The 13,801-nt window shown below is 33.1% G+C and overlaps 1 protein-coding gene across 1 annotated transcript; it reads right to left on the minus strand.

Annotated features, from left to right (window-relative positions):
• Positions 1–1,700: 1,700 nt before the first annotated feature.
• On the minus strand, positions 1,701–12,092 carry LOC124354870 (translocon-associated protein subunit beta). The gene is made up of 5 exons (XM_046805628.1): positions 11,879–12,092; positions 6,730–6,879; positions 5,771–6,001; positions 3,872–3,955; positions 1,701–1,913 (listed from the first exon to the last, which is right to left on the minus strand). Exons 1-5 carry the CDS (start codon positions 11,879–11,881, stop codon positions 1,785–1,787), a joined length of 597 nt encoding a protein of 198 aa, XP_046661584.1. The 5' UTR covers positions 11,882–12,092; the 3' UTR covers positions 1,701–1,784.
• Between the last annotated feature and the right edge of the window lie 1,709 nt (positions 12,093–13,801).

Genomic DNA, 13,801 nt, shown 5'->3' on the forward strand with positions numbered 1-13,801 from the left:
ATTATGAGAAAAAAACCATCATACATGGGGCTGAAATTTTTTAAACATCTACCCACTAGTATAAAAAAATTTAACTAATCTGAGAATATTCAAAAACACAGTTAAATGTTTTTTGATAAACAAGGCATTGTATTCTTTGGAGGAGTACTTTTCCACCTCCTCGTAGATTTAGATGTACTTGTATTAGTAGTTTTAAGATGTACAGACTGTGTGTCTTTGGACACTATTCAATTGTATACTTAGTGTATATATCTGATGAATAAAGATTTTTTTGATTTGATTTGATAACTGTTGTTGTGTTACCTGCTTTCCATCTCATCACTTTGGGAATTTGCCCAAGACCATAATTTGTTCTCATACCCACTAACATGGTGAGGTATGTAACTTCCATTGCATTTTTAAGGTGATGCAATCAATCTTCAATTGAACAAATTATTTCAGAATTTGTAAAGAAAATTTTGGTCACTGCCCTTTAAAACTTCTGTAGGCAGGCAAAATAAAAATAAATTTTGATTATTCCACGAGGAACTTTTTTATCTTGAGTGGTTGATACTTGAGAGTACATGTAAATTCCATGAGAATATATAACAATATTTCAACTGTCACAAAATCTACCTACTTCTTCTAACTACCTGTAGCTGAAAGGAGTATTTTCAATACTACGAGGGGTATTAGAAAAATAAGGTTCCCAAGATTTTTTAAAATAGACAGCTCTATATTTCTACTTAGTGTTATACATCAATTTAAAACTTAAAAGTTAAGCTATTTATTCACGTAATCACCGTTTCTGTCCAAACACTTTTGTAGACGATGCTTCAACTTTTCTGTCCCCATGTTGTATAATTCTGCCGCCAATCCTTTTAGGAATCAAGTAACCTCTTCCTTGACTTCATCATCGGTACTGGAGCGTTGGCCACCCAAGTGTTCCTTTAGTTTTGGGAATAAGTGATAATCACTTAAGGCTAGGTCTGGGCTGTAGGGGAGATGGGGTACAATAGCCCAACCAAAATTTGTCAGCAGTTCTTGAGTTTGACGTGAGACATGAGATCGAGCGTTGTCATGGAGAAGCCTCATACCACTGGACAATGTTCCTCTCCGGCGGTTCTGGATCGCGCTGGAAATCTCAGGAATAAGCAAAGCAAGTTCGTGAATGGTGATTTTCCGATCTTCAAGCAATATTGTCTCAACTTTTTCAACAACTCTATCTGAAACTGAAGGCCGTCCACTTCGGTTTTCATCGTGAATTTCCATGCGGCCTTCACTGAATTCTCTACACCATTTCCGAACGTGTTGAACAGATATGCAGTTTTCCCCATAAACTTCGATTAACTGACGATGAATTTCAATAGGTGAAATCTCTTTTGCATTTAAAAAACGTATCACAGCACGAATTTCGCATCTGGCGGTAACAACGATAGGGAGCTCCATCTTCGAAGGCAGCTAGGCCGGCAGTGTTGGACGTAGCGAGGCGCGAGTGGTATGGATAGAGAGAGGGACACCTGATGAGTAATAGAGTGTTGCCAGATTTCTCCCAACATATCGCATTCTGTCTCGGCGGCATAGGGAACCTTATTTTTCTAATACCCCTCGTATTAACATATGCAATGAAAAGCCCTCTGTAAATGTGTACATTACGCTTACCCAAAATCAGCAAACTATAAGTAGTGGGTAGGTTTGAAAGTCTATAAAAATAATCCAAGTTCCATCCCAGTATAAAAAATTTTATTCGAGACACAATGAGTGGAAATAAATTATAACTTAGAGGTAGCATGTAAACTAACAGTTCAGTCTTTTGATGATTTGTCTTTCTTGTGTTTGGTGATCTGCTCGTACTTTGTCTTGCTGGACCACCAGAGAAGGAAGGGGATGGCCAGAGAGGGTAGAGTCATCACAGCAAAGGCTCCCCAGTCCAGCTGAAACAGTAAATCCATACAATGACAACTGTGCAAAAATTAAACTTGTTCAAGACCGCAACGAATTACCTTGGAGTGATTTGTTTGTCACTAACCAACCAAATCTAAAAACACACAAATTGGGCCAAAAGAAGTAATTCTTTGGCAAAAGATCCAGGTTATGCCTATCTCTGTTACCAAGTAGACGGGATAAGCATGGGGATTATACAGGGAGAACCATGGGTTTGATCTCTAGAAATATCAGCTAAATTTGATCTAGATGGATTTAGACAATTATTTCTAAGAAGCTTTAATATATTAAACCAATTTTAATGGAGTCAACTAAACATAATCATACAGGCTAATCGTGACTAAACATGTGCCTATTCTAGACGAAGCCTTATAACTGACTGGGATCTGATCTTGAAGTGTTTCTTAGCCTAATTTTTAGAGACAGTACAGACTGACACAGAAGATCGAGTTGAGGATGGTTTAATATATTTTTACACAAGTTTTCTATGTAATCCATCCAAGTTAATATACTAGAAAGCACTTGAAGCGAGTCACATCAAGCATATGTTGTTCATGTTTTCTTCTTTAATTGTACTTGCTGATTTGGGACCTTAATCTTTTGTAGACAATCTGATTTTTGTCTTGGTGGGGTTCATTGCTAAGTAATCCATTATGTACTATCGTGTTCATATAAATCGAGTTTATCGTAATGTGGGACAGTTGTTCAACTGCAGTGTTGCTATTCAGTAAAAGTGTACTAATTATATACAACTCATCAGTATACATAACTGTATTTGGGGGTTACTATAGAAAAGTAATTTGCAAATAGGAAAGATACAAACAAAGCTGCAAGAAAAGCACTTAATGGCATGACCAAAATAAGAGATTCCTCGTTTAAAAAACCATTTCCCTGTGAAAGCAAATGGCAGAAAAAAGGCTATGGTCTATCTAATGGTTAATCATCACACACTGCCCCAGTGAGTTTAACTGTTCCTTGAAGGTATGGTTTGAATATCCTCGGAGATTTTATGAAATATGGAGGATTTGGCCACTATAATCTTCTCACCTACACCTTCACTTGTTCTGTTAGCCCTATGCAAGAGAATGAGGTTCCACCAATTATTGTAACCCTTTTGTTAAAAGTTATTCTTAGCTCTGTTGGTTTCCCTAACCGTTTTTCTTTGAAGAAAATTACTTGGACTAGGAATGCCCTTACTTATCCTTGATTACCTGTGTTAGAGGGGCAGTGAGTTTACTTTCACTGTTCGACTTGTGATTTTTAACTCAGAAACAGTCCAAATAGCACGACCCCAACAGCGTAGATGGACTCTGATTCCAACACAATTTCAGGTAGATATAAGTTCATCCCTGTTCAAATCAACTGTCTTCCTTCAAATATACTGACATTAATGAGAAGATGGTATTTAGATGAATAGTGCTGTGCTAATTGCCAAGTATTAGAAGCTACTGCATATCTAATACAATGAAATTTTAGTTTAATCAAGATGACAGATAAGAGACATTCACTTTATCATGATTGGATAATGAAGGCTTATTTAACCCCCGCATCGTTTGAAAATTTTATGCTCATTCCTCTTTATCATAGTTTTGTTTGGAAAATAATAATAGGACATTTACGGTTGCCAGAGGATATGCTGACTGGCTTTGGCTACACTTCAGTTCATGACAGTGGAGAAAAGGTATCCCTCTCTGGCTTTCACCATATTTGATTTTGACTTTGTTAGCAGACTGCAAAATTGCATAAGCCTGATTGTTATATCAGTATCCCGATATGAGCAAAGAGAAACAAATTACTTGGGCTCAAAAGAGCCTTTGTAGTTACAGAGAAAACACCTACTTACATAGTGGGAGAAACCGTTAATTATTTTAAACTTGTGTACACTCTGTTTAATTTTATAGATTATATACATCTTTTATATGTATACCTGGATTCTATTAAAACTCACCAAATGGGGGGAGAACTTCTTGTCGTAATCTTTAAAAGCAATAATGACTCCTTCACCTGGCTCACTTGTTACAGCAACTTGAACCTGTGAACAAAATTATTCATTTACTTTACATTTGTATATTTACTGCCAACAACCATAATAGTTTATCTACAGCAAGAGCCCCACAATATTAGGTGACTGTATCATCCTAACACACATACACACACTGTTGTAATATATTATGTGCAGCCCTGCCTACCTGCCATCACTATTGTTGGCCTTAGTTTGTAAAATTGCAATTTTTGAAATCTGATTTTATTTAATGAAAATAGAGTAACACTAAATCACTATGACTTTTCTGAAAGATCAAAAGAACATTGTCTCAACCAGCTGCTTCTATATAGTATAGAATTTTAATACATCCATAACTATTTCCAGAGCAAATTTGTTCTAAAGACCATTTTAGTAATGCTGACAATAATTGTTACTCCAGTATTCAGTTTGATGTTATTCTGGAACACAATACAATCAACTCCCGATTTTCCGGGTGCAGAACAACCGTGCTGCAGTTTAAGTGGGGTAAATAATTTTAGCGACAACAAAAATTATTAATTGTATAGTTAATGCAAATTGAAAACAATTGTCCATAATTTTTTGTAATTTTACTTCATTTTTATTTAAATTGTGTTTTAATAATACTAATTGTAAATATCAGATAAAGAACTGGCATGCAGCATTTGTTTAAACAATGTGAGAGATAATGTTTAAAAATATCAAGTAGCGGCGTGGCATGGCAGTGTAGTGAGTGAAAATAGGCGGGATCAGGTACACAATGGAAGTGGTGTATGATCACATGTACCCGATTGGGTACAACACATCGTCATGAACCTGTTAAGGATAGAGTTATTAAGATGGGACAAGATATTTTAATTATGGGAGGGAAGATTGTGGAATAAATGTTAAAAATATTTTGTGAGAAAGGGGATAATTATATTAAAAAAATTAAGTACACTCAAATCTAACCAAACCAAAATTGGTAACATTGGCTAGTTATTACAAGCTTTATCTCACACAGTGTACAGATATAAAAGTGGAATGTTGTTCATACCAATTAAACTAACAAGTAGTACCACTTTTAAAAACTGAAAAAGAAACTTTAAGTAGTTTGTGATCAGTATCACCAACATCCTACACAGAGTTAAGCTCGTCTGTCTGTCTGCACGATTTCGTGAAAACAAACTGACCTATAGACTTGTAATTTAATATGAAGCTTTATTACTATTGAGGAACACTGAGTTTGATGGTGGTACATGTCACTTCATGGGATTTAACTGAGTATTAGCAAACATTTTACATTGGTCTTATGGATAAACATGATGGCAACAAGAAAATGGCAGGATAAAGTTTTAAACAAACTCAGTACCTCATAGATTTTAACATGTGACATATTAAAACATGAAGCCTAATTATTATGCTAACACATCCAACATTATTTTATGGCAACAGTGTTTAGATTTTTATTAATTAAACATAAAATATGAAACACAATTTAATGAACAATCATGGTGGCAAGATATCTCAAGAAAGATTTCATCTGTAGACTTGAAATTTTGCATGAAACTTCATTTCTACATATACAAGAATGAGTACTATAATATTGCATGTCAAACAATGGAATTTGGGTGGGCGTCATTAAAGCTTATCATTCAGTAGACTGACACAATTTCTCCTTTGTTTACCGAGGGATGTAAAGATTCTTTGCTGTATGATTATCTGTTGTCCTGTCTGTAAATAAGAAATGAGATATTGACTTCAAATTTTGCATTGAACTTCAGCAAAGCCTGTTACATGACACAATGTGTGGCATACTCCTGCCTTGTTACAGACACAATTGATGGAGAACTAAACAATATATACCCTGTTGGCATCCTCGGAGGGCTTATAGTTGACCTCGGCGGCAGTGAAGTTGTAGTAACCGTACTTGGTGGGTCTGATGACCACAACATGTGACACGTTAGTAGCAGGGGCAATCCTATCCAGTTTGACAGTAAGCTGACCTCCAACAACCGTGAACGCCTCCGAATGGAAACTAGTGTCACTCAATACAACGTTTAGAGCGGCACTGGTTCCGATGTTATACAGCGTGTACTGTAAGAATCACTTGTTTATTAAACTCATCTTAATGCTATACATAAAGAGCATATAAAACAATGTTAATATGAATTCAATTTTACATTGGCTTTATTATAGTAAAAAAGAAACATCTGATTAATTAGATGATACTTGCCTTTCATGTTATTTTTTTCTCATATACAAACATTATTAAAATCAGCTGCCACTTCAAAATTTACTTCTTAAAAATATATAGACTACTATATATTAAATTTCCAAAAGAAATGTATTCTCTTTACTTTATGCTTGTAAAATACTTTATTATACAATGACAACAAAATGTTAATTCATAATTTTTTTGATAGGTATTTTTGTATAAAATTAAAACTTCTATGGTATAAAAGAAATCCTTATTGGTATCTCCATACTGCATGTACTTAGAAATAAATTGTAATAAATTTAATAATTTTAGTTGTAATAAATTTCAATGAGTCATTAGAGAGAACAATGTGTTCAACATAAAGGATTGGGCAATTCAATAAACAAATTTCAGTATCACATTTGGTAGTGCTTCTTTAAATCAAGATTATTTCAAATAAATCAGTATTTCTAAACAAGTAAAATATTATTTACTATATCTAATTTTTAAAGTAAATAGTGTACATGTAATATGTTAAAACATAATTTTTAAAATGTCCAAAGCTCAATGACAAAAATAAATTGTTTGAAGATTATTATTATTCTTATGGGGAAAATTTACCTACCTTAACAATTATATCCATGTTTTCAACTAAATATTTATTTAGGATCTGTTTCGAAATGAGAAGGCGGGCACCATTTTCTACCTGTTGTTGCTCTGTGCACACACATCCCCACACTAGACCCAGAAACAGTAAACACGATACCACTTTCATCTGAAAAAGGACACCCAAGTTACAAAGATCCATATAAGGCGGTGGTAGAACTGAACTTGAAGTAGCTTGAATACTAGGACTACAGGACGAGTTAATGGTGATTTGATTGAGTGATAATCAATGGATATCAACCTATTTTATATTACATTAAAATAATGACATGCACTCTGATATAGTACATTCACATACTGATTAGTCTTCCAACAACATTAAGAGCAATAAAAAAGTATGTACCAAAAATTAAACTACAACTAAAAATATTGTTCATGGTTTTATTCTGTTAACTTGAGGAATTTATAGATTTCAATTATCACTTTGGTAGACTTAATGACAGACCATCCAAGTAAAATCAACACACCATATCATATTATGTGTGGACAAAATCTGGAGAGAGGGCATGTTCATAAGACTGAGAAATATGTGTTAAACATGCAATTTTTCAAATAACTGGTTTACAAACAATACACACGTGTGTATATGTAAATGTTCAATAAATTCTAAAAAAGCAATATTTTTTAATTATCACTGCAGTTCTTCTAATTGAGCTAGAAATGTGAAATAGCTGACATTTTTGAGGTGGAGGAAAAATGCTTTATCAAATTAAAAGTACAAGTTTAATTTTTAATTTTTCAAAAAGCACATTTTTGAGGATAGGTGGAAGAGAGGACTTTTAAGTCCTAACTTCGTCTTTATAAATATAGAAATTTTTCATTACATTTTTAAGATGTCCTAATAATTAATCACTAGACATGTAATTTATATTATTAGAAGCTTGATATGTCGGTAAAGAAACTGGACAATAATAGAATCAATGGTCAAGTCTTGGTAGTGTTTTATCTATTTATACTAATTTAACTCCAAGTATCAGGATAGATTATAACAATTTTTTATTAAAAATATTACAAAGATCCAAAGATTAAATTATAAATGATACATATGAAAGATAAGCTACTAATCACACTTTTTAACTGTCAAGTAGGTCTTTAATGTTCCTTTGTTATTAAAACTGTTTGTGTGTTTGTATTAAAACTATTAACTATATTATAATTTGTGTGGATTAATATTTTAATTCAATACATTAAAAGGAGTTGATAATAATACATTGTAAATAACTATAATTGAAATGATGAAGATGTAGCTTGTAATGGCTTTTCTTAATCGATACATTGAAAATCACAAGAACCAATAGTGATCACTTTATTTTGTGAGGCCTATCGATAGTAATTGCTATTGAAAGGCTTCACAAAATAATATTTATCAATATTGGTTCTTGTCATTTTCAATGTAGTGAATGAATATAATGTTATAATAATATAATAATACATAATAATATAAAATGTTTTTGTATTTGATAGTATAGGTACCTATTTCTAATCGATAATTTGGTGCCCCGATTCAATTGTGGTGGTGCTGCTAATTATATTGCAACTACAAACATCTCTATAAAAAGTAAACCAGTCACAGATTTTTTGTCACTACATTATACCATCAAAAAGTCTTAATTTGTCTGTTTCATAGAGAAATAGTACATGAGAGTAAATATATATTTCATATCAAACTTAGAACCCTCAAAGAACGTGTTGACAAATCAAGCATTTTTTGTAATATTGTGTGTGTACGTTCCTACCTCTTTTTTGGCATGTAAATACCATGTTTGCATATTACTATGTTACTATTTTGAGGGACAAATGTGTATGACAGCTTATAACACATGTACATCATCATTATACTTGCAGCCATCACTCAAAACACCATAACTATGATTTTACTTTTTTTGAATGGAGTTGGAACAATGTTGTCATTCAATAAATTAAAAGAGCAGATATTCTAATAAATTTTAAATAAATAAAAAATAGAATGTTTCTGTATTTGATAGTTTAGGCATTTGTAATCGATAATTCGGTATCCTGATTGGATTGTGGTGGTGGCCACTTACTATACTACAGTCGGTTTTTACTGTTCAGTAATATAAATAATTAGAAATATTGATGATTCGATTTGGCCACTGGGTAGAGTACAATAAGCGGACTCGGTTGTTATATCAAAATTATTTAAATGACATTTTTCCTATCAACTGTTTTACTATTATCGTTTGATCAATAGTTAGTGTTTCTTTATTATTTATGACATTTCGTAATTGTTTAAACTATTTCTATTAATGTGATACATGTTGACTTTAATTTAGTACTTTAGATACGGTGATATCGATTTACAGTTCTGTTATTCGATATATATAAAGTATCAATGTTTGTAATAAGCGATATAAAAACCGTGTCTGCTTATCGTACTCTACCCTGGCCACTAAATGTAATGCACCTATTCAGTTTCCTACTTGATTGTTTTAGTGGACAGGCACAGAACTGAAGTCCATGATTTGCAACTCACCTGGTTAATTTTATATTTAAAATTTCAGCCTTTAACCCTCCAAGCATCCATCATATTTTGTACAATGCATAGACAATAGACATACAATGCAATTTAATAGGCATATCCGTTTTGTGAGGTTTTGCAGACTGTCCTAAAATTTATACTAAATATAAATATTAACTTAAATATAAAGTGTTATATACCACTTTTTTGCAAATAACTGTGCTTTCAGACTGTGTAACTATGAAGTTAGAAAACACAATTTCTTAGTTTAGAAATGAAAAAATTTAAACTAAAATAAAAAACAAAATTTACAATTCAGTACGCACATGTATTTCAAATATTACACATATTCAATATACAGAATAGTCAAATTGTAGGAAATTTTGTCTTGAAGACAGATATGTATAATGTTGAACTGTTTATATTAATATATATATATATATATATATGTTTATATATGTATATACATATATATATTTTTTTATGAATAAGTGCACATTTGAAAATTTTTTCTACTTGCAGTAGATATAGGCTATAGCACATTGATATAACAATGTTCCGATTTTTTATATTATTTAACTAAATATAGCTGCAATACAACAATTAGAATAGCCTACTTGGGTAGGGTACGATAAGCGAACCCGGTTTTTTATATTGAAATTGGCAAACAATATTACTTAATCATAACCATGGATATGATCAATCGATACTGATTAATTATTTTGAACAATTAACTTAAATAATCTACATCAACAGCTGTAAACACTTTCAAATAATACTCGTAATGTAATATTTCAATTATATATAAGTAACATTTGATTATTAAAAATGACATTCTATTTTAGAAAACTAAACTACATTGCTTTGAAAGATGATAAGACATGTTTTTTGTGACTTCAACATGTTGGACTGGTACCGAAAACCCATTATGTGAAATTTGTGGGAAAGAAACAACTGTAACTGTGAGAGGAGCAAATACGGTCTTCAGTTTTCCTAATTTTGGTTATAATAATTGGTTTGATCACTGTAAATATTAAATTCATATTTTAATTTAAAACAAATGAAGGTAATTATCATATTAACGGCCGGGGCGGAAAAATACGAGTTTTGCGTTAAAAACTTATTGGAATCGTCATATAGAACAAAAAAGTATAAGGTTTGATGGGGTGGAAATGAGAAATAACGAAGTTCTAGAAAATGAAAAATTAAATAACTTTTCAGTAATATCTCCATGTTCTACATCCACGTCTAGCGTCACGTGACCTTTTGTGGCCAATGATTGAACCTCGTGATGACGTCACCGGTTGCGCCGCCATCTTTGCAAACGTAAATGAAAAATAATACAGAAATGAGCAGAATTTTTATAAAAATAAATGTTTTTCTTAATTTCGAGAAAAAAATTAATTACGAGTGCCCCCTTCGGTGCTGCCCCGCGCTGATGTCAATAAAAGAAAAAACATCCCTCGAGATAGTACCTATCAGTAAAATATAAAATACTAGAGGGGCTGATCAAAAATATAAATTGAAATGTAATGCAAAGGCAATTATATGTAAAGTTAAAAAACTAAATAAATCATGAAAAAACTCAAATATATAGATGGATCAGAGAACACATACCATTAGTGTGTTGGCGGATACAGCTGAGCAGCAGCAACAAAAAAGTCGTCTATCACAACGAAACGACAAAGTCTCCCGGTTTAAAAACACCACTCGACCGCACGACGCACACATACACTCATTTTTAAAAATTCCATGTTCAATTAAAAAAGAGATAATTTCGTTTTGGTTAAAACGTAAACTCTTTACGTGCCCTACAAAACACTCAGACACACACAATTCACTAGGGTTGGTTGAACTAGTGGATGGTTGATTCATCATTGTAAACGCACTCACTCAATCCGACCTACTGAACACGATATCTTGTGTAGAACTGACCCATGCCCCGGAGAACTCAGATAACAGGTACGTTATCAGGCTGCTATCAGTCCCGGCCGCAGATAATATTCAAGTAAACAGATTATCCAGACACAGCACACAAACTGAACATTAAAACATTAGGAACTTAACCACTTATCAATATACCCCCTAAAATCATGTTATTTGTCATTTGCACCCCATAGTACTATATATATTTTTTGTTCAGGAGGGTGAGCAGAATACGTTGGTAACGTCAAATTCGTGATTTGCCGCCCCGGCGTTTAATCTTACTGGTACGCAAATGAATGTTATTGAGGACTATAGATACTCTTATATCGATTGATAGTCTAGGATTTGAGATGCAAATATAAGATATTGATGATTATATTCTTCTATATAAAAAAAAACCTGGTCCCCTTATCATACCCTACCCCTGGTTTGTTTACATATGCTAATAGCCTTTTCTAAGCTTTTAGGAATTTATTGATATGTACTTAATAAGTATAGCATTTAGAACATTAGTAAATTTAAGCTCTTCTCACTTTTATGCTACACAATGCAACACCTACCAGGAACCTAAAAATACACAAGCCCTAATTTAGTACACTAAAATATCACAAATAACTTGTTACACATGTTCAGAAAAATTCATAAATATTAGCCTATATTCTAATAGGTAACGCTAGGTTATTTAACAAAATTTCTGACTTACCATAACTTATTTAGTTAATAATGTCTAACTTTTGATGACAATTTACAAATCACGACTATACTAAGAGAAAATTAGAAATACTTTTTAAAAAAGAGGGAAGGTTGACCAATACCCTAACTTACAAGACGACAGTTAGAAACACTTCTTTCATTGGTCTCACCGCCAACAACACATTTTAGACTATTGGTGGCGTTCTAGTTTTAGCACACTATTGCCATCAGCTGAACTCGTGGAACTTCAAAATGCCACGCAGGTGTTTTACGATTTCAGATGTTCTCGGTTTTCTCTATGCTCTGGTTAGTATACTCACACATTTACATGTAATCCAGTTCAGATTATGTTATTGGTGTAGATGGCTTTTGTTGCCTTTAGCTTTATGGACGCTCCAGGCTATAAGATTAAGATAGGTTTACGTCGTTATTAAAATGTATGTCCACTATATAGTAACAGTAGGTAAATTGTTTGTAGATATGTTAAAAATACAAGATACCGGATAATATTTTAAAGTTAATGTTCAATACTAATTAATTAAACTATAATCTGATAATATAATGATTTCAACTATTGTGTTATGAATGTTTTAAAGTGCATAATCAAGCGTATCATAACGGGCTTACTTACTAATGTTACTATAAACTCTGTTTACCTTACAACAAGCATGAATTCAGGAATCAGCATTAAATTTGTCAGGTACAGGTGAAAAAAGCGCAACAGTATCTTAGACTGCGATTTAATTACAGCACTAGTCACTAATTACTATATCAAAATTATGCTCTTTCATGCTTTGTCACGTCCCTTAGAGGGCAACTTAGAGTAAGGCAGTTTGTTGGGGTCTAATGGATATGCTAGATAGTTCAGGTGATCCCCAATGAACTGGGAAAGTACCTCTCTAGGAGCGTCACTCAAGAGCCACTTAAGACCAATGGGGGATTCGAATCCAACCAATGGTTGGGCTTGGATAAAAGTTGGTTAAGCGTCCTGCATGAGGTGGCCCTGCTTTCAACTAAACCTCAGGATCTGGATAGTGCCTGAATTGGTTGCCCTCGGCGCCGCGCAGTAGTGGTGACAGGTCGGCCTTGACTAGTCTTGACTGCTATGTCCAAAGTTGTAACACATGCTGTTTTTGTTCACTGGGGGCCACCCAATCTCACGGTGTGAGGCGACCCGAGCCTAAGGGATGCATCGCGCAGGGATAATAAATAATTAATAAATAAATAAAAAGGCCTTTATTCATGAGCGATTTTCAACATTGATGTTGTTTTACAAAATAACTCAGGTCATGTATAAACTAAACATACAATATACAACCAAACAATAAAAATAACTTCACAATATTCCTTAAGCTAACATTTTTTGACGTGACAACGTCTTAAATTAGGTTGCAGCTCGGAGTCACTCATGAAAAAGTGTAACGCCCGGTAACTTACGATGCCCGTCCAGTGGGTCCGCCGCACGGGATCCGCACGGGATAAAGCAGATAACTGTGGGTCCGCCGCACGGGATAAAGCAGATAACTATGTTTATTCGTGAAAATGTGGAGTGCTTAGATTCGTCATTTACAACAACTACAACAATAAAGGTAAATAATTGTACACTGATATTTCATTATCGTAAACTATGATTGATTGATTAATTGTTAGATTGACACAAAAGTTGAGAAACTGAGTTTATAGGTTATGTCATACTATTGACAAATGTACAACAATAAAGGTAAATAATTGTACACTGATATTTCATTATCGTAAACTTATGATTGATTGATTAATTGTTAGATTGACACAAAAGTTGAGAAACTGAGTTTATAGGTTATGTCATACTATTGACAAATGTTGATAGTGTTAAGTAAATTATTAGTTTAAATCACTCTGCAATCAATCGTAATTCAGTCGATTGAGAAGAAACAGCGCGTATTGCTAGTCAAAC

The sequence above is a fragment of the Homalodisca vitripennis genome, chromosome 2 (assembly GCF_021130785.1).
Source record: "Homalodisca vitripennis isolate AUS2020 chromosome 2, UT_GWSS_2.1, whole genome shotgun sequence".
NCBI classification, from domain to species: Eukaryota; Metazoa; Arthropoda; class Insecta; order Hemiptera; family Cicadellidae; genus Homalodisca; species Homalodisca vitripennis.

Coding starts and splice junctions, on each gene's coding strand:
- LOC124354870 (XM_046805628.1), bottom strand. Junction 3,956..5,770: donor CCTCCGAGGATGCCAACAGG/GTATATATTGTT, acceptor TTTTGTTCACAG/GTTCAAGTTGCTGTAACAAG. Junction 1,914..3,871: donor AGAAGTTCTCCCCCCATTTG/GTGAGTTTTAAT, acceptor TTACTGTTTCAG/CTGGACTGGGGAGCCTTTGC.